The following is a 21377-nucleotide window of genomic DNA, read 5'->3' as shown; positions in this document are numbered from 1 at the left end:
CCGTAGGATGCAAGGAGAGGACACATGTGTTTTTTCATGTTGTACATAGGGATACCCCGAGTGGGACTCCTGCATAACGTATATCCGCGTCTAAGGTATGGGAGGGAGTGGTAAGGGATAGAGAGGAGAGGGTGAAAGCACGGCGTACATTAGAACGTTTCCACGTTTTCTCGGCTGCTCCAGGATGCATAGAATTTTTCAATAGAGACAAAGAAAAGCGCGTACGCGTTTGCGTACGGTCATGGCAAAGCATCCAGCGCATACTTGAAATTTCCCAAGTGTCAACACAATGTAGTTGGGTTTCTCTAAGTACTAGCTAGCTAGTCGAATCGCCGAGATCCGAGTTTTTCTTTTCTTCCTTTTCTCCTTTTTTTTTTCTTGTCAGTATTCCTTTGTTCTTTTATATTTTCTTTTTAAGAAGAACGAACAAAGTCGAGGAACGTAGACTCGATCATCGCTACGATAATCGCACACCTCTCTCTCTCTCTCTCTCTCTCTCTCTCGGCATAATGAAAGTTTGTTACCACTTGGCATTGAACTTAAATATAGAATAACGCGATAAGGTATTTGCAAGAAAACGATCGCGACGAATGATGACGCAGAATGTTCGATAGCTGAAAATTGGCATCGATTGAAAACGCTTTCTTTTTTTTTTTAATGATTTATCGACTCCCCCCCTCCTCTCTGTCTATCTCTCTATCTCTGTATCTCTCTCTTTCTCTCACTGTGTCTGTCTGAAGTAAAAAAGAAAAGAAATTTCGGGGGTGTCCAGCCAAGTCGAAAGTTCTCGCCAACTTGTCCCTCCATCGTTTTCCATCGTTCGACTTCCTTTCACCGGTTTCAACGGCGATACGCGAGCCTTCTCTCGCAGGACGCACGCGAGCCTCTAATTGTGAGCGTCCGTGTAACAATGAAATTCGTAGACCTTGGTACGCGCGGAACCGACCTCATCAAGATATACCTTTTATTACCCTCCACCCTCGTCTACTTCGCTCGCTAAACTCGCGTTACGCTGGAAATTAGATAATAAACAATTCGTGATTTCACGAGAAATTCGTATACATTTGTTCCGATGGGATAGAAAAAAAAGATAAAAATTATAATAACAACGACAATAATAATAATAATAATAATAGTAATAATAACAACAATAATAATAACAATAACAACAGCAATAATAATTTTAATCCGTTCTCCTTTTTCCAATTTTTTCTTTTTTTTCGTGCGTTCTAAACTCGTAACAATAATGAATCGAGCGAGACAATACGTCGATCGCTAATTACTCTCTTTCATTAACGTTATATTCTCGTACCTGTAGGAATCTTCGAAAGATCGAAAGCAGACAACAGCCATTATAATCATCCGGTGATCGAGCTCACCGGATTAGCCTGGGTTGCGTCGAACCCCTGGCGCGGATTCGGCATTCGATGCCGGCGATTTTACTCGCGCCACCCTCGATGCGAATGCGACTAGAGAGAGACAGAGAAAGAGAGAGAGAGAGAGAGAGACAGAAGGAAAGAGGGAGGGAGGAAGGGAGGTAGGTAGAGAGAATGCCTAAAACCGAATTTCGTCGTCCGGGTTATGCATATACCCTAGTCGATATTGCAATTAAATTCGTTGAGCTCGCGGAACACATCGGTCAAGGTAAACACGCGCGTTTTATTATTTGCACGACTACTTTGTTTGCGAAAATTACGTATTCGCGCGACGATCATTGTGCGACTGTTACCATCCTCACCCTCTCCCTGCCCCTCCTTTCTCTCTCTCCCTCTCTCTCTCTCTTTCTCTCTCTCTTACACACACATACGCTGAAAACGTTGTTGGGAATGAGTAGGAGGAAGGATCCGGACCCGTTGTTCCAATGTTTTTGCAGAGCGAGACCAAACGGCATGAACTAACAATTTCGTTTGTTACCACCCGGCCCGTAGTCTTGCTCCTGGCCGGCCGGGGCTGCCTGGGGTAGAAGAGGAGGGCCGCAAAATGGATAGAGCAAGATCGAAATGTTATTAATGCTGCGCCGCACCGTCGAGAGGTAAACAAAAATAATTAATATTTATCATCCGCGATTTCCGGCGGTACGGCCAATCGGAACGCAATATTCCCCGAAGCGAGACGGATCAACCGAAACGCCTGACACATATATTGCGATCTCGTTTGGTAGTAGTAGTAGTGACGACTACTGGTTGCTGTTGTTGCTACTGTTGCTGCAATCGCTGCCTGCTTTTGTCCTCGTCCTTTTTCATAAAAACCTCCGCATATTCGTAAAACGAATTTTCTCAACAGTTCTGTTTAACGACCATATCGATGGAGAATTTATATAGATTTATATATGTATATATATATATATATATGTATATACATCTACGTATCATTCGTTTGAATTGTTTATGTAAAAGACAATATAATATATCAAAGATTTGTTTGAAACTTTGCTATTGTTTTCAGACAATCGCTTACCTGACTGACCAATTCGTCGTGACCATAAGGACTCGATTGACGAAATTGGAAAGGACATGGACCCCGGACGTATCCCGTTCGGAAGGTCATCGTACGGTAGGTAAGATTTCTTGCGTCTTCGTTGACGTGAATGAGTATTATTATCTGCGATTTTATAGATGACAATTAGCGGTCACTTTATCGCGACGTAAATACTTACTTACTCCCGCTATGTTTAGTTTCGTATATGTCGAATCTATTGTTCGGACGAGTATATCTCAAAACATGCGATAGGACGGATTATTATGATCTAAAGTTCGTTCGTTGCTGTCAGTTCTTAACAATTTGAAAAATCTTATCTTTTATTTAAGCGAATGTCGCGATAAACGCAGATAAACCGTTTTAGACCTTTGAAAGTTTCCTTAATTCGCAACGATAACAAAGCGATTGTAAAAATCGAATTAATTGATTCTCGTACATGAAAAAAGAAAGAAGAAAAGAGAAAAGAGAAAAGAGGAGGAAAAAGAGAAAAGAAAAAAAAGAAAAGAAAAGAAAAGAAAACTAGAATTACCTATCTGATTTTTGGTAGGACGAGGAGTTGTCCTGCTAAGGCGTTGTTCGCGCCTTATCCGTTCGACTCGTAGATAGGAATCGCCGAAAAGTACGAAGACTCGTTCCGTTCCCAAACTCTTGTGGGAGAGTGCAAGACGGCAGGATGCAACGAAACAATCGCGTTCGGGAGGAAGAGTGGAAAAAGTCGGAGCGGGCTCACGAAGCCGTGACCGGGCGAGAGCCCGGGCCAAGCCAAAATTCTCAGCTCGAGAGAATTCGCTGGTCCGTCCGGTAGAATCGTATTCACGCTTCCGTGTCGTTCCTTTTGCTCGCGGTTTCGCTCGTCAAAGAACGACGTCGTCGTTCTCCTATCCTTCTTCTCCTCCTCTTCCTTCTTCTTCTTTTTCTTCTCCTCCTCCTCCTCCTTCTCCTCCATCTTCTTTTTCTTCCTCTTCTACGAACTCTAATTTACCTTCTTGATCCGGTCGTCGTCTTCCTCCAAATGAACTTGCGACGGAATATACGTAAGAATATACGAAAGAAACATAGAAAAAGTCGATGATACAATCAAAATAAACATAGGTAAGAATGAGTCTCTCACGGCGTACGAGAGTTTTCATTGAAATTGATAACATTGAAATTTCTCCGAAGCCAATACAAAACTTTTGATTCTCTCTCTCTCTCTCTCTCTCTCTCTCTCTCTGTCTTTCTCTCTCACTCTCTTTATCTTTTCTCACTCGCTCACTGCAAGGCAAGTTCAAGAACCTCTTAAATTAGGCGTAGTTTACGGGAGGCAAAAACCTTTCGGGCGAACGAGTCACGGCTATTTCTTTCTCAAATCAAACATTCTGGAAATAAAGTTTCGGCATCCTATGGTCGGCCTGCTCCGTGCACGCAATGCGCACGCAACGAGCGAGCCTACCCCGAGAGGAGCATGCAAACGTCTCGTGCAAGCAGCGGCTCGTGCAAGCGTCCTGTACGTTGTGTACGCTGAAAGCGTATGAGTGTGTGAGCCGAGCTCGACCGTAAACGAATACATCAGCTAAGAAGTGGTCACGAATTTTTTTGTCTTTTGAGATTTCGTCTTTATTTATATTATGATGTTAAACCATCTCATGACTCAAGCCCTCGAGTTTAACCTTCGCTTCATCCCTTGGTGTTTACAAAATGTTACGGATCGATGTATAGACTTTTTCGTAATGTTTTTCAAATTCGTATTTATGTATAAATCGCAATAAAGACGTTCAAGGTAAAATACAATTCGACCATATTGAAAAATACGTTCTGAACGATGTATTCTTTAATTCTATTCTTCTTGATACTACTTGATATAATAAAGATCCATTTAAATTGGAGAAGAACGTTCGAGGCAATACTAAAAAGTATTTCATTAAAATTCATTTTGTCTTGTGTAACCGTTAAAGAACGATTTGAGAAGAGTTCATTAACGAGTAGGAAATCAAAGGTAACTAAAAAAAGAAAAAAGAATAGGTATGGAGGAAGACACAACCGCCATAGTTAACGGGCGTTTGCTTAGGCGTTTTCCCGGGATCCTCGGGGAACAAGTTCGGGTTCTAAGTGGCTAAGCCAAGTCAACCGAAGGGGCAATGCACCGATGCCAATACAAGGAGAGGGGTGGGATGTAGTAGAGGTGGCGAGGGAGGGGTGGACCGAGGCGGCTCGTATCCGCGGGCAGGTGGTCCTCGGCTCAAAGAACTTTTGTCCGGCCGTTGATCCTCCTCTCGCAGAACGCGCGATGAGAAAGAAAGCTTCTTCTTCGAGTTGGCTCTTTTCGCCATAGAACGCGGATGGCAGGACAGTTTTGTCCGGGTGCAGAAAGAGGAGGATGGAGTATTACTCCATTGGTGAGAGAAAAAGAAACAAAGAGAAGAAAAAAGAAAGAAAAGAAAAGGAAAAGAGAGAAGGAGGGAGAGAGTAGAAGTAGGAAGGAGCAGCAGGATGGCAACGAGAGAGAGAGAGGGAGAGAAGGAGAGAGAGAGAGAGAGAGAGAGAGAGAGAGAGAGAGAGGAAGGATTTCGAACGGTGAAATGCCTTCGAAAACGAAAGAGGCGCGCCGAAATGGGCCGATTTCCGCGTGAAATTCGAAAGCGTGCAAGAGCCAACCAGGAGTTCTTCTCTTGTCTGAGAGTTGTGCTTTGAGAGGAGATTCTCTTTCTCTTTCTTTATCTCTCTCTCTCTCTCTCTCTCTCTCATACATAAACGCATACATTCACACAGTCTTTCTCTTTCAAATAACAGTCGAATGAAAGTCATGCTCGCTGTTGACAAGTAGAGAAAAGCGGAGAAGAAAAATTTGATCGGGGTTGCGTATACCTATCTATCTACCTACCTACCTACCTACCTACCTACCTACCTACCTACCTACCTACCTACCTACCTACCTACCTATCTGCCTTCCTACCTCTCTTCTCGAGAACGATCACTCGCGAAGCTCCCGTGCGAGCGTGGAACATCGATGTAAAAGAGAATGAGGGGAGAAAGGAGAAGATGAAGATAACGATCCTTCATCCCAATTTCTACGATTGCAACAATGTCTAGAAAGGTCTGCACGCCAGCGCGATTTTTTAACAGCCTAATCAGGCCCCAACGAATAAGCCCCCGAGGAGCTTTCTTCCTCGCAATCTTTCGTTCTAGTCGTTAGGTTAATTTCAGCGAAAATTTCGATACCTACGTGGATACCATCGTAGAGAAAGAGTCCCACGCTTCTTCCATATCTTTTTCTTTTTTTTCCTTCCTCTTTTCTTTCTTTCTTTCTTTCTTTCTGTTTTTTTCCTTTTTTATCTTCTTTCTTTCTTTCTTTCTTTTTTTTTTACACTTTACACCTTTTGCAAGGACTACGTCCGCGACGTAGATTTTCTCTCTCGGCGAAAGCGGCCAGCCCGGTGCTCAGCTTCTTTTGGTAAATTGCGTAACGATCGAGAAGCCAACTCGAAAGGAATTCCAATGGTGTAAAGGATCGATCGTTTTTGATCCAACGAATCTCCCCCTCCCTTTCTCTTTCTCTCTCTCTCTCTCTCTCTCTCTCTCTCTCTCTCTCTCTCTCTCTCTCTCTCTCTCTCTCTCTCTCACACGAACGATGACAAATCTTTTCTTTCATCGATACAAATATCGAACGAGTACCGAACGATCTTAAGTTTCTTAAAAAATCAATGGTAGAAAATCAGCTATGCTCCACTTGACTTTCGCGAAGAGAAATCTATTTTAAAAAGAAATTATATGAGAACGTCGAATCGTTTTCCGTAAGGATGAACGAAGAGGACGAAGAAAAGAAAGAGAAGAAGAAGTAGAAGAAGAAGAAGAAGAAGAAGAAGAAGAAGAAGAAGGAAAGAGAGCGGGACTTTGCCGCGATGTTGTAGTACGATGGCATCGTATTGCATCCACGAGTCGCTAGTAAGCGGACACGATTGCGCGACGACGAGAGGGAATAAGAAAAGGGGCTTTTGGAGGGGACCGGGAGGGGGAGAAGGAGCGATTGACAGAAGAGAGAGAGAGAGAGAGAGAGAGTAGAGAGAAAGAGTAGAGAGTGCAGAGAAGAAGGCTGTGGCGAGCGTGCGCGCACTCACGGAGGAAGGGAAATGGCCAAGAGAGAGGAGAGGAAAAGGGTCGCCACCGAAAACCGACTAGCGATTGCATTAAGTAGAAGAGGCACGATGATTCCGTGCGGGCGGTGGCAGCGGAGAGAAAGAGAGAGCGAGGGAGAGAGAGAGAGAGAGAGAGAGAGAGAGAAAGAGAGGGAGAAGAGTATGAAGAGTACGAGGAGATTGGAGTGGGGGTAGGGAGAGAGGGTCTAGAAATTAGGTTGTTGCACCGGGGAACGGGTGGGAGAAGCCCAAGGCCCTTGGTAACTTCCCCTACGTGAATTTAGGCCGTTGCACTTTTCGGACCCGATGGTGGGGACCCAAATAGGAGGAATGCAAGCTTGGTGGGGAGGGCCATGCCGCTGCAACGGCCGCCAGCACGAAGGGATAGTGCTTTTAGGTGCAGCCTCGAAACTTGGTAGAGGGGATTCTAGCAAAGACACAGGGCCGCAGCTAGTCCTCTTCGTCGTCGTCGTCGTCGTCGTTGTCGTCATCGTCCTCGTACGATTTACTAAATTTTATTTAACGATATCGCATACGTAATTACGTATATGAATGTTACTAGGTATTACACGTTTAAACGCGATTACGTAGCTTCGATTAGGAAGAAACTCGGTTAACAAAGTCATGCTCGTGCGATCGCACTTGGCATATATCTAAGTATTTAAAGATTCGAACGATTAGCCGTCGCTTCTTCTCAACTTACCGTTTAGCGACTAGCCGATACGACGATATATAGGTACGCGCATTAATAATGAAATACCTCGTCGACGTCTCGTATGGCTTCTTTCGTATTCCATTATTTGTTAATGCCATTCACGCTCGCGTCCGAGCCACGATAAACGTGACGCGACACGAAACAACACGAGACGGGCGTCTTATTACACGCGTGTATTAGTCGTGATTTTGCGATATATCGATTTGTATCCCGAGCCGCGATTTCTCGCGATCTCCATGCTTCTTACGACCTACCATTGACCACCCTACGCGTCCACCACCGATCGAACAGACTCAACGAACAAAGAACTCCAGGTGCGAATTTTATGCGATCAATCGTTATCGATCGTATCCTCTCGAACTAAGTTCGTTCGTGCGACGAAAATCGGTCTTCAATCCCTCTCCTTCTCTCTCTCTCTCTCTCTCTCTTTCTCTCTTTTCTCCGAGACGCAAAAAAGCCTTTCTATAAAAGAAGAATTTGAGAAGGTTCTCGTAAGTGCGAGGTTTGGTATAACGATCGTTTGAACGAAACCAAAAAAGAACTAACAAAACAAAAACGAAGAAACTACCGTGTACTTTCGACGATACGTGACGAGGGCAACGACAAGAAGATGGCTGCTCCGCCATACTGATGAGAGTGGGAGAGAAGGGCGGGGGGAGGGGGCCAAAAATTGAAGATCGCAACTTTGGTAGAAGAGAAAGAGAGAGAGAGAGAGAGAGAGAGAGAGAAAGAGCATAGCAAGATACTTCTACTACGTATGTTTCGTATAAGAAAGAGAAAGAGAGGCAGAGAAAGAAAGAGATAGAGAGATCGAAATTATCCAACGAGGAGGAGTCGACGCGTAACTAGGGGAAAGAAGAAGGCAAGGAAAGCGGCAGCAACCGGAGAGCGGAGAAGTAGAGAAGACAAACGCGAAGCGAGAGGAATAAATTGCATTTAGGCCGTTCCATCTAAAATAGGCTTGGCCCACGCATCCGCCCTTGTAACGATATAAATTAGATTATATCTATTACACGTTATCTGTGTCGAGAAAGAAAGAGTAACGGGCGTGTAACAGCGTGTATGACAAATGGTATAAATTTTAGGAAAAAAATTATTAGATCGAAGGAACGAGGCCGATGAAGAAAAAGAAAAAGAAGAAGAAGAAGAAGAAGAAGAAGAAGAAGAAGAAGAAGAAGAAGAAGAGGCTTCGATGTCATCGGAGATAGGTGATAAAAAAAAGAAATAGAAATAAAAAAAGAAAAAGAGAAACGAAAGAAACAAGAAAAAGAAAAGAGGAGAAGAGAAGAGAAAAGAAGAGAAGAGAAGAACGTAGAAAAACGAGAGAAAGAAAGGACGGAGGAGAAGTCAGTCGATGTTTGGTGAATTTGGTTAGAGCGATGGTAAGAGGAGTCATAGTGGAAACTCGAAGCCATTCGGATCGGCCGTCTCTCTCTTTCTATCTCTCTCTCTCTCTCTCTCTTTCTCTCTATCTTTCTCTTTCAGGCGTACATTGCGCGACGGGTGAGGCAGCAGTTAGAGGGACGGGAGGACCGTGTGGCACCGATGCATTTTGGGACTATTCCGTGGAGTTGGAGCGGTGGCTTGCTACGGGGCGGAGCCGGGAGGGGCACCGAGTCGCGGGGCCCTAGCAACGAGAGGAAGACGCCTAGCAACGCGTTCCTTCCTCTCACCCTCTCTCAGCGTTCTTCTCTCCTCTCCCTCGTCCAACCGAGTCTTCGTGTGTCAAGAGAGAGAAAGAGAGAGAGAAAGAAAGAGAGAGAGAGAGAGAGAGAGAGAGAGAGAGAGAAACGAGAACCTAGCATGCATTTTAGGCCCCGAGTCTGCAGCTTGGCCCGGCCATCGAGCCTCGAACGGGCCCATCGAGGAACGAAAGAAAGCAGTCGCACCGGACGGTGGTGGGGGGTAAGTAGGGTTCACAGAAGGTTTTCGACTCTCGCCCGCTTCGATCCTACCAACGGCGACTAGTTTCTTCAGTGGTTCGCAAATTTCCTTCTCTCTTTCTCTTTCTCTTTTTCTTTTTTCTCCCCATCTTTCTTTTCTCTTTCTTTCTTTTTCTATATAGGTATGTTCCTCTTATCTCTCGTTTTTTATTCTTCTTGTTTCTTTCTCTTTTTCTTTCTCTCTTTCCTTCTGTCTTTCATATTTCCCTTAAATGAGAATGATAGCGATCGTATACATAGTTAGCTCGTTATTATTAATCTTTTCGATCGAGTATTAAAGAGAATACGTGTTGAGAACGGTGTAGTTTTATCGACGCGATTATCCACGAATCCTCCTTTTTATTATGCTAAAATTCGTTCGGACATATCATACAAGGTAAAAGTATCGCATCGAACTTGTCTCCCCTCTCTTCCACCCTACTCCTCTCCCCCTTTTTCACGCGATCGGGGAAAAGCTTTTACTTGTAACTTTCATAATGTGCTAATGAAGTTTATTTAAAACGAGCGTAATAAAAACAGAGAGAGAGAGAGAGAGAGAGAGAGAGAATGACAGAGAGAGGCAGAAGTGAGAGGAAGAGACAGAGAGAGAACGAGAGAGTAGGATATAACGCAACATCACGTTAACTGTCTGCCGACATCAAGCTTAACGGCCGTTACCAAATTCAGCGATTTCCTGAAACGAACGTATTTTATATCCCATCGAAAAATAGTCGAAAATGACGTTGTTTCGCAAGCTTCGAAAAAAATAGGATTTATTTCGTCGTTGTCGTCATCATCGTCATCGTCGTCGTCGTCGTCGTCGTCGTCGTCGTCGTCGTCGTCGAAAGGGCGAGCTCGATAAACGTAACATTCGTGCATTCGCTCGACTGCATGCAGCGTCGAACTAATTGCTCACGCACGTCGTGCTAAAGCATGCACACACGTACCTTCGTACGTTAGTATATAGAGATCTGAAGAGAGAGAGACAGAGAAAGAGAGGGAGAGAGAGAGAGAGTACGCAACGCGTCTACACGCGACTCGGCCGTTATCTGAGATTCGTGCGGGGATAATTCGCACGATAAAACGTCGCAACACGTCGCAACGACATGAAAATAGTCCGGTAACCCTGACGAACTGCTTAACACCCCTTCGACGGGACAACATCGACCGAGAATTGATTCTTATTTTTCTCTTTTGTAAACCTTCTATGTTAAAAATGGATTTCTGAAAGTTCTATTCCCAATACGTTTTTTTTTATATTTCTCTGTTTTCTTCTGTCCGTCTTTCTTTCTCTCTTTCCCCTCACTCTCTTCTCTCTCTTCCTCTTTTTCCCTTTAATTATCGTCAGGTACGTGCTGCTTTCCTCTCACTCATTAATTTCATTTCGATAACGAGAAAAAAGGCAAAGTCCTAATTTGTAGTATGTTGGCAACGATTACATCGAACATACAGCTTACAACATTTATTTACACCATGTGAATAATAAAAATTCGAGGATTTATCGAAGGATCACGATGGTTCGCACCCGGTTCGTAAAGATATTCCATTTGGATTGTCGGTTTTACCACGTTCCTTCTTACGGAATACGATGTGCAAACGAACATCGAGATGTCCACGAATGGTAATCGTGCCATTTTACAGGACAGTATATAAACTTGCCTCGTACATGTCGTCTTGTCCTCTTCGTTTTATCTTTTTGATACATATGTAGATATGTGTACCACATCATCGCTACCGGATATCGTACATTACATATATTTCCACCTTTTATTATCGCTAAATTGAGAAATCGTTGAGAGAGCAAGGAAAAAATACGTTATAATAATTAATTCCACCTACATATATACAAGTAACAAAGTATTAAACGACGACGTCGCGAACCACCTGCGTTCATACGTCAGGATGTTCCCGAAGTCACTTATTTTATCCACCGACATTATCCAGTCCGAATCGAGCGTACTCTTAATTTTTTAGCCTCCGTACCGCGAGCAACGTCCGAAAGAAATGAAAAATACAACGGGTTAGAGATCGGGAATTCAGGATAATTTCTACGAAGTAAGTCGAGCTTGTCCGCTATAATTAAACATTTTTAACGAGTAACCTGCAATAGATATCGTTCGCTCTGTACATCTTATTAACGAGCGAGCTTATGAGAAGTTTTCATTTATAGGAACGTATGATCGTCATTGTATGTCGTTAAATACTAATACGTGCCGTTGGTAAACGGAGATACTAGTAAAATTTTCAGGATAATTTCGCGTAAAATTCGTAGATACAAAAGTGTGTCAAGAGAGTACATTGAACGGTATATTTTATGATCGGAAAACGAGAACAACGTTGCTGAGAGCGCTAGACTTGGAAGTAACTCGCGCGATATTTCTGCTATAAATAAGCTTTTATTCGTAAAGACACTTTCGAACGAGTACTTCGAACTCTGTTTCTTTGACAACTCGTTGTCACGCTATTTACGAAAATAATTAACGAAAGCGGAAGGTAGAGCGACGGATATCGAGCACTGACAACAAATATATCGAACGACGTTCGATTATTCGAAGGATCAATCGTCGATCTTTCGTCGTAGATACGACGACGAAAAATTGAGAGAACTCTTGTATATTCCAACGCGGCTCTCATCCATGTCGTAACTATCCTCGGTAAAACGAGGGATTAATTTACTTTTTTGCGGGCGACATCGTAATTAGTAGAGGCCTGAAACTCAGGAGTTTCCTTTTATTTTTCTTTCCTTCTTATTTTCTCCCGTCACCTACTCTCTCTCTCTCTCTCTCTCTCTCTCTCTCTCTCTCCTTCTCTCTTTCTCTTTTTCTTTTATTTTACTTGTCGGCTTACCGAGATAGCACTTAATTTATATCGTGACCCAGTTCGCTTTATCTTTGCAATGTTCTTCGTCGGATCGATAGGTACTATCGATCGGAATAATTCTCGTCTCGCTGACTTTCCGTTTCCTTTAATACGAAATGACGCTAACGGATTACGGATCACTCTTGAACGCGTTATCACCGTCGCAGACTATCCATACGAATCAGTACATCGGACCGTAAACGTACGGACGTTCTTCACCCTTCGTACTTGAGACAAATCAGAGCTTTGAAATCTTCGAGAAAATATCTAAGTCGATAGTATTTTATCTTTCGTTCTCGTAATCACCAGATACCCAATAGACAATTTGTCATCCCGTGTTCTCCGTTTCAGGATATTTTCTATTTCTAAGCAAGGGAACGTAAAATGAATACAACGGAGTTCTTCTATCTCGAATAATGCGAGATCGAGATGGGTAGATAAATGGTCATTCGTGACTGCTCATTGCCATGGTACGAAACAATCGCTCGAAAACGTGTCGATGAACGAACAGTCGACCGAGATGGTAACCGCAAGAGATCGTAAAAGGGTAAGAGGGAAGAGGAGATTGAGGAGATTCCTTTATGTTGCTCACCCCATTGATGGTAGTGCCCCGCGTAAATATCCACGTTGAGTGACGGACAAACTTTCCCCCTCCTTTCCCTTTTGTGCGGCCCTCCGCAGGGTGGCTTTCTCATTTCCTTCTCCGTTTATACCCCTGGCATCTGTGTTGTTGCTCTTACGTACTACATTCGTGCTCTCTCTCTCCCTCTTTCTCTCTTTCTTTCTCTCTCTCTTTCTCTCTTCCTCTCTTTATCTTTCTCTTCGTTTCTCTCTCTCTCTCTGTCTATCTATCGACCGTCTCGTTCGATTGTATCCACTCGAACTCGGTCTTTCGTGAAACAAGCTGCCCCCTTTCTTCCCTCGAGAAACCGATACTCGCGTAGGTGTCTTCTTGTAAGACTTACCTAAGTTGGAAACGACGCACTTTGCTGTCTCTCTCGATCGAATCCAACGCCGTCTTTTATCGAGCATTGATCATCGCCGTCTATTCGATTTCTCGAAAACGAACTTATCGGAATGCATTTTGAATTTGTTTTTTCCTTCTTCCTTTTTTATTTCTTTTTTATTACTATTATTAAAAATTGGAAAGGAAAGAGGGAAGTAATAACGTAGCTTGAATCGATTCCTACGGTATGAGAACGTTGTAGAATCAAGTTAAACGATAGTATAAAGCTTAACTATAATTTTCACTCAAATTGAGTGCAGTAATATTATCAAAAACATTGATTATACCGGGAGTAATCTTATAACCGCGTTATTACGAGTCGCTAATTAACGTTACTTCCAGTTAAATTAATTTTGCTTCTGGTTTACCATCAATCGGACCATAATAAGAGCTCAATGCTTTTTACAGATTTATTTCTCGAGAAAACTTGATCGTGAGGCGAAACGCAAATGCCAATGGAATATTTTTGATAGGAGATGAATATCCTCGGTCGAAAGGGATGCGTTAATCGCGAAACGAAGCGATTGCTTCGCGACATATCCGAAAGGCACGATACGTAGTTGAGAAAGAGAAGATACGACCGATACTTCCTTCCTTTATACTCCAGGGTCGTATAGATCTTTCCTGCTCTACTATCTTTTTCTTTCTTTCTTTCTTTCTTTCTTTCTTTCTTTCTTTCACTCTCTTACTCTTAACCTCCGGTGCTCGAGGATAGGTCGATTTTCCTCTCTTCTCTTCGGCATCTACTTATCTCCTTCTCGTAGGCTTCTCCTTCTCTCTTTCTCGAACGAAACGCGCCGGTCGTCCCCCACTCCTCTTTCTCCTCCACGGGGCGGCATCGCGGATCCTACGTAAGGAGGCCATATTTCATAAGACTCGTTGGTGCTCTCCTTCGGCCGCTTTCCTTTCCTCCTTGTCTTTCTTGCTCTCTTTCTCTCCGGAAGCAAGGAAAAGGTGAGAGAGAAAGAGAGATAGAAAGAGAGATAGAGAGAGATAGAGAGAGAGAGAGAGAGAGAGAGAGGGAGGCAGAGAAAGAGAGAAAGAGAGAGAACGAGTGAGAGAGATAGTCCCATACCCGCCACCGATAGAGTTTCTAGCAACGCTTGCGCGACCCATTCCCATCTCGTTTTCCCCATCCAATCCCATGGCCCCTGCCGCTGCTCAGTGCCGCTCAGTACTGCCAGCCGCCGATGTAATGTTTCTTTTATTGATTTTGCGGCGACCCGCGGAAATTACGCGGCCTATGGATGTATGCACGCCCCGATCCGCCGTCCCTCTCTTCCCTTCCACCTCATCCTCGGTCTCCTCCGCTCGACCGGCGCTCCGCCACCACCCACTCACTCATCGGGAGGAGAGCAGAGAGAACGAATGGGCTGAGGGGAGGGGTCCCTCGCGGAATGATAGGACAGCGCGAACCACACCAGGGTCCATGCTTTTCTCATCGTCCACATTGTTTCTAATCTTCCGAATGGCGTTTATACTTTTCTTTATTTTTCTTTATTTTTCTTTTTATCTTTTTCTTTTTCAGTTTTTTTGAGAGGAAAGAAAAAATTACAGAGAAAATTCGATATATATCGAGTAATTACTATTTAATAAGTTTTGAATAATATACGAGCACTTTGCGGTCTTTTTACCGGCACTATCAGGATCAAATTCGTTATCGTGCAAAACGTATATATGTATATGTGTGTGTATATATATATATATATATATACATATATATAGTTTGATTTAAAAGAACAATAGGAAAAATCCATACGTATAAATTGTCTAGATCCTTTAAGTGGATGTAGACGAGGAAACGAAACAATCGTATAAGCGGAGGCGCGAAAAGATAGCCAGTACTTCCGGCGGTCGACGTTGAGCGTCAAGAGCATCGGGCGTCGACGTCGATAGGTCAAGGACGCTCTCACGGTTCTCGAGGTCAGGTCGACAAATCACCCTTTCCGACGCAAACGTCCGTGAAAAAAAAGAGGGAAAGAGAAGGAAAGCGAAAAAGAAGAGAACGCGCGCGCAAAAGAGAAAGAGAGAGAGAGAGAGAGAGAAAGAGAAAGAGAGAAAGAGAGAGAACGGGAATGGAAGAGAAAGAGAGTGAGGGAATCCGACACCAGTCGGGTCCCTCGTTCATCGGCGCTCCCCTTCGACCCTAAAAAAAATACAAATCGTGCATCCAACCCTGACCACCCTCCTCCACTGGTTCCATCAGCCACGAGATTACGTGACTCGCCTTCGAGTATCGCTAACGCGATATTCAACGTCTAATCGATGCTTCTATCTCGATTGATTATCGCAAAATTTTCATCGAAGAATCGATAGCAAAAGACGAATTTAGATAGACCCACCACGAGTCGTAGATATACCGAGTCGATCTCGAATCCTTTACCGGGCCACCAACTTCCCGCCTTTTTCCTGCCTATCTCCGTATTTATTTTCTTTCTTTTTCTCTTTTTTACTCTTTCTCGTTCTCTTTTGCGTGTCCCTGAAAATCCGTAGGCGAGAATACGCGCGTAACCTACTCGAGGTAAGTGCGAAAGAGATGGTAGATTGTGACAATGAACGCGGGGAAAGGGAAAATCGTGAAAAAAAAGTGAGAGCCATAGAAAGAGATACAGCTAATGGACGCATACGAATATCATCGGTTGGATGAACGTACGTACGTACGTACCTACGTATGTACCTACGTTTGTACGTACTGACGGAAGACCGTAGGAAAAGAGAAAGAGAAATAGAGAGAGAAAGAGAAAAAGAGACAGAAAGAGAGAGAAAGAGAGAGAGAGAGAGAGAGAGAGAGAGAGAGAGAGAGAGAATGAGTGAGCGAGAAAGAGAACGTGTGATAGGAGAGAGGAGGTGGAGAAGGTGGTCCGACCACGTGTGTCGGTGCGTGATGCTGTCGGCGTTGGTGCTCCAGGCGTACGTGACTCTCGTTTTCGCCGGGTGCCGTATAGAAAGCGAAAACGCTTCTACCTACATTTCGCCCATTCACGCAGAGAGGCCGTGCCACGGCAAGGGGTTGCAGGGGGTCGAGGAGGAAGCGGGAGGCAGAGGGGAAGGTTCGCTGGCGCCGCCACGCCGTTCGGGGAATAAAAAACGAAGAAAGCGAGGAAAAAGTGTAGGAAAAGGGAAAAAGCGGGACGATGCCAACGCCGACTACCGACTGCTTTTTCTCTTTTTCTATCTCCCTCGGTCTCCTTTTTCTCTCTTACTCTCTTTATCAGTCGCGAGGAAAAGAGAACACGTGATATTTCCATCGCTTTTCCACTAACGTTAGAGCACACAGATAATATCGTGCTCGTAGTTGCGTGCACGAGCGCGCATTTTCTCTCTCTCTCTCTCTCTCTCTTTTGCTCTCTAACTCTCTCTCTCTGTCTTTCTCTCTCTCTCTTTCTCTTTTTCTCTCTCAGAGGGGAATTGCGAAAAAGGGTGTGGGTCGCTCGCGAGTAGTTTGCGGAGGGAAAGAGCGACGGAGACGGAAGACGCGCAACGCGACGGCGATCGAGCGGATAGCGTTAGTGCAAAAGAGAAAGAGAGAGAGAAAGAGAGGGAAAGAGACTACGAGCGGGAGAGCAAAAGAGAGAAAGCGCGGGACGAGGGCGGTAGACCGCGGGGTAAAAAGGGTGGCCAGGGGCTGGAACGAGCGGGAGGTGGATGAGTTCGTTGCCAGGGATGAAGTGCGTAGGTATTGATCTATTTAAAGCCTAGAGTTCCAAACGAGGTCCTTATTAAAAAGCGGAATGAAACAAGGGGCGCCCCGCCGTCCGCCACCCGCCGGCCCTAGTTTGTACTTATCTCCCTCGTTGCCTTTTCCTTTCTCTCTCTTTCTCTATCCCTCTCTCTTTCTCTCTCTCTCTCGCTCTCTCTGTATCTATCTCTATCTCGCTTTTTCGCTCGTACGCTCGCTCGCTCTTTCACCCTTCTCACTCCATATCTCCTTCTCCTTCTCGCGTACTTACCGTTTCAGGGGTACTCCGTATAGGAGGGAAGAAAAGTTATGTAGCGAGTATCGTACGCGCCTCCTTCGGCCCTTTGCACCTTTCTCGAGTGTCTGCCGACCCTGTCGAGAATCTCGCGGGGGTGCTGCGTAGGTCTTGTCTAAAGCGATTCGTCTTTACCGGATTTCTCCACATCATTCCGTTCGCGTCGACTCTCCTCCTTCTCTTTCTCTCTCTTTCTCCCTCACACGTTCTCTCTTTGTTTATCCCTTTTTTTTTCTTTCTTCCTATTTGTTTCACTCCTTCTCTTTCGCTTCTACTCTTTCTTTTTTTCTTCTCGACGAGATACAAATTAAAGCCGCCATCGTTTTCTCTATCTTTCTTTTTATCTTCATCTCTCTCTTTTTCTCCTAGAGGAAATTATGAAATGCGTAAGGAGGTGGACGAGATAATGACGGCCGCGTCGTGGCAAGCTAACAATTAGAAATTTTAACGAGGCTCCGCCCGTAAATCGGAAAACAAGCGAACGCTGACTCCGAGACGACGCGAAACCGATGCGACGAAGAATATAATTTTTACAAGGGAAACAAAGCCACCGAGAGAAATAATATGTTGTGAGCTGTAGCTTTTAACCCGGAGCGTTGTACGCGTGTAAATTCATACACATACCTACGTAAATATATACATAGATATCTACATACATACATACATACGTTACTACGTTTAATCATTCGAGATTTCGAATCGACGAAAAACACGATTGGAAATTTAATGGGCATAAATATCATCTCGCAAAGCCAGACCGAGGGTCGTGCGAATTTTTTATTTTAATGCGTATCTCTATCTCTTTTCTCTCTCTCTCTCTCTCTCTCTCTCTCTCCCTCTCTCTCTACCCGGAAAATATAAAGCATTTTATTATAAATCCACCGTTTATTTCATGCCCGGCTATCGTTACGCTCTCTCGATTCACGACAAATTGATATTGCCGTAATACATACGTATCGAGATACAAAAGTATGGTGAATATCGACGATAATATCTCAATACAGTATAACGTTAAAATCGGGAAACCAAAAAACGGAAAAAAGAGAGAGAGAGAGACGTGCACACAGAGACAGAGAAAGAGAAAAAAAAAACAACGAGAGAGAAAGATAGAGAAAAAGGGAGAAAAAAAAAGGAATAATCATACAAAATTTCGTAATACAAGGAAAGCGTTAAAATATAGGTACAACGTGTCCTGCACGGAACGAGAAAGGTAGCCGAAGCAAAAATGAGTCTGTGGTAAAGTTGTGTCGCGCACACAAATCGCTTTCCGAGTCGGCCTAGGCTAGCTCCATCTTTCTCTCTCTCTCTTTCTCTCTCTCTCTCTCTCCCTTTTTCCATCTATCTCACTCAGCCTCTCTTACTCTATCTCTCTATCTCTCTATCTATCTCTCTCCCTCTCTCTATCTCTCTATCCGTCTCTCTCTCCCTTTACCGCTCTCTTCCTTTCTCGCTCTACCATTCCCTTTCCCCGTACTCCCTCTCCATCTATCCCTTCCGCCCGCGTTAGATATAAAATCCGCGATTTTAAAGCATTTTAGTATCGATCCACGTTTTTAGTACTAGACGCATGGCTTCCCCCTTCGATGCTCGGTAGCGGGGATGTACCTGGACCGCGTTGGTGGGAGATTCACCATGTCCCCACCTCCTCATCTTCCTCCGTCATCCCCCCGCGTATACTCTTTCGCGTGGTTGTTCGGTCGGGGCGGTGCGTAGTTATACGGGGTGTATAAGTGCGTAAATACATAATAAAATTGGCGCGCCGAGAGACATAGAGGCGGAACTCCGACTCCTATAATTTTATCGACGTTCGACCGGCGCTAATTTTTACAACGATACATTTATCAGCGCCGTCGGCTCGATTTTGCATCAGAGAATTGTAGCATGGGATATTCCTACCTATCTACTCTGTATCCTCTCTCGCTCTCTTTTTCCCCCCTCTCTCTCTCTCTCTCTCTCTTTTTCTCTTTTATTTTGTTTTTAACTCGTCCTTGCCGATAACGCGTCAGCATTATTCCAACGATTCGCGTTAAAATATTTTTAGCGTAGAACCTCGTTCGCGCTTTGTATCCTATATACCTCCCCTCTCTCTCTCTCTTTCTCTCTCTCTCTCTCTCTCTCTCTCTGTCTCTTTCTTTCTCGTAGAGAACGCAAATATCTTACCTGCAAATTTTATCGTTGTCAGTTTTCGTATCGCATGAATCCGTATCGTTGACTTTTCCCACCCCTCATCATCTTTTTCTCCCTTTTTCTTTTTCTTGTTTTCCTTTTTAATTTTTTCTCTTCTTTTTTTACTTTTTCTTCTCGACGAATCGCAGACTAAATATTTGTAGAGAGTACGTCGACGAGAGGTTACTTACTTACTATACATACTCGCGTACAAACGAGCAAGCGCTACGTTGAGACTACGCATAAATTTTTAATTAATCGAGATCACTTATCGTCCATAAATTACACATCTTGGGAATTGCGAGTTATAATGTATACGGCTTCTAGGTGCCGGAGTTGCGACTCGTACGAGAACTCTTCAATGTTGAAAGTACTCCGACGTAAAAGTCCTCGTGTACTTCCCGTACACGCGTCTCCGCTGGCACGAAAAGTACTGGCCTTCGTGCCTTCTTGATTTTATCGAAAGTCTCGTAGAACGATTTAGAGTTAGCTCGTTTCAAAGGGACTTGACTTATCCGCGGATAAACGCGAACCGAGTCACCTCCGTGGAAGCGTTTCTCGAACGAGGGAAGTCGAAATCGGCCGTTCTCGAGAGACTAAGCACGAAAGGAGCGGACAAGATTTTTACGTGGCTAGCATGCATTTACGCACTGGAATACACACGATACGTGGCACCCTTACCGATGTCCGGCTGGCTCTCCACGTAGCTTTTCTACCCTTCCTTTTCTGCACGCGCTGCTGACTGTCGAGCGCTAGGCTCCCCCTGGCCTGATTTTCTCTATTAATAGCGAAACGTCGCTTATCCTGTCTCTCCTGATACTTTCGAAGGGAAGGAAGAACGTCAACGAATAGCGCGTGGACTCTCGATGACAAATTTCTCGACGATCGTATTACTATTTTATAAAAGTTCCGATAGAAAATATAATCTAATCGAGTTAATATCACGCGTGAACGCAAAAAATCGCCCTCGAAACTTACGAGTATAGTGTTACTTGTCTTTAGTTCTACGTAATAGACGAAATACATTCGTTTACCCGCACTCGAAACACGCTCGCTACTTCGTAGAAATCTTTTAGTAATGCTCTATTGGAAGAAAGTAAATTGGCACGAGTCAAATGATATTCCTCGAACTTGTTAGACCATCTTGAATTAGGTCGGCGTATCACGCGAACCTTCCTTCGTCGTTATTATTGGTAATAAGGAACGTATAAATTTTCAATTCTTTCGCGATATTATATATATATGTATATGTTATATATATATGTATTTTCTTTTAATTTCTTTTTTAATTTCCTTTTTGCTAAACGACCTGTCCACTTTCGTTAACTTTGAATGTTACATATAATATCGACGTAGATACGTTAAAGAATTCGTCAATCGTAAACGTGCAACGCGTTCGAGAATAGCTTTGATCAAGCACGTCGGTCTAAATCGACGCACAAAGGCAAATCGTGCGTATCTTTCATCGCAGAGACTACTCGAAACGAGATGCTGCCAGTGGCCGTGAGCGTGATTCTTTCTTTATCGGCTTCGTGACCACGCGATGCACACTTCCCGTTCGGAAGGGATTTCAAAAGGGATCGCCCAGAGGAAAAGCTTGAGTTATCGTAGAAAACGTCGATCGGACCATGCGCGTCTAGATGAATGTATCACGTAAAAATGGATTTGTTGCCTTTTATTCGACCTTTCCAACCTCGAATTTTGTTCTCTTCGCGTTCGTTCGTACGTTTCGAGAGTACGCTCGATTTCTCCCTTTCGTTTCTCCGTTTTTTTTCTTTTTTTTTAATGCTAACTCTCTCCTCTCTCTCTCTCTCTCTCCCTCTTCGTTTCTCTGTTTTCCTCTTTCCCTCGTACCACTTTCGGTAGCACGACGACACGTGCGTGCGAAAACGCAAAAACTACGATCATCCGTTTGACCTCGGTAAACAAATTTTTTTCTCTTTTATTATTTTTTTCCCTTCCTTTTTCCTGTTTTTATGTTAACCAAGATCGTTGAGTCGACGATCCCACAATTTAAAAAGCTCTACGTGTCAAACGTCATCGCTTGAAGCAAACTGACTGAAAGGAGGCTAACGAAATACGAGAAATCCGAAAAGCTCGATAACGTTTTTCGACTATATTTACTACATAATATCTATTTTTACG

At 43.9% G+C, this 21377-nt stretch overlaps 1 protein-coding gene across 1 annotated transcript; it reads right to left on the bottom strand.

The window, feature by feature from the left end:
• Positions 1-2032: 2032 nt before the first annotated feature.
• LOC127065260 (uncharacterized) lies at positions 2033-7931 on the bottom strand. The gene is made up of 4 exons (XM_050997353.1): positions 7874-7931; positions 3008-3328; positions 2458-2601; positions 2033-2285 (listed from the first exon to the last, which is right to left on the bottom strand). The coding sequence occupies exons 1-4, from the start codon at positions 7929-7931 to the stop codon at positions 2047-2049; spliced, it is 762 nt and encodes a 253-aa protein (XP_050853310.1). The 3' UTR covers positions 2033-2046.
• Between the last annotated feature and the right edge of the window lie 13446 nt (positions 7932-21377).

Source organism: Vespula vulgaris, chromosome 7, assembly GCF_905475345.1.
Source record: "Vespula vulgaris chromosome 7, iyVesVulg1.1, whole genome shotgun sequence".
NCBI classification, from domain to species: Eukaryota; Metazoa; Arthropoda; class Insecta; order Hymenoptera; family Vespidae; genus Vespula; species Vespula vulgaris.
This window is presented reverse-complemented; position numbering and strand designations above follow the sequence as displayed.

What these genes read in the sequence shown, in the direction of transcription:
- LOC127065260 (XM_050997353.1), bottom strand. Translation starts at nt 7,931, where the DNA reads ATGGCGGAGCAGCCATCTTCTTGTCGTTGCCCTCGTCACGTATCGTCG. An exon ending in CGTATCGTCGAAAGTACACG is followed by an intron (nt 3,329 to 7,873) that starts GTAGTTTCTTCG and finishes TTCTTTGACGAG; the next exon opens with CGAAACCGCGAGCAAAAGGA. An exon ending in ACGACGAATTGGTCAGTCAG is followed by an intron (nt 2,286 to 2,457) that starts GTAAGCGATTGT and finishes GTCGTTAAACAG; the next exon opens with AACTGTTGAGAAAATTCGTT.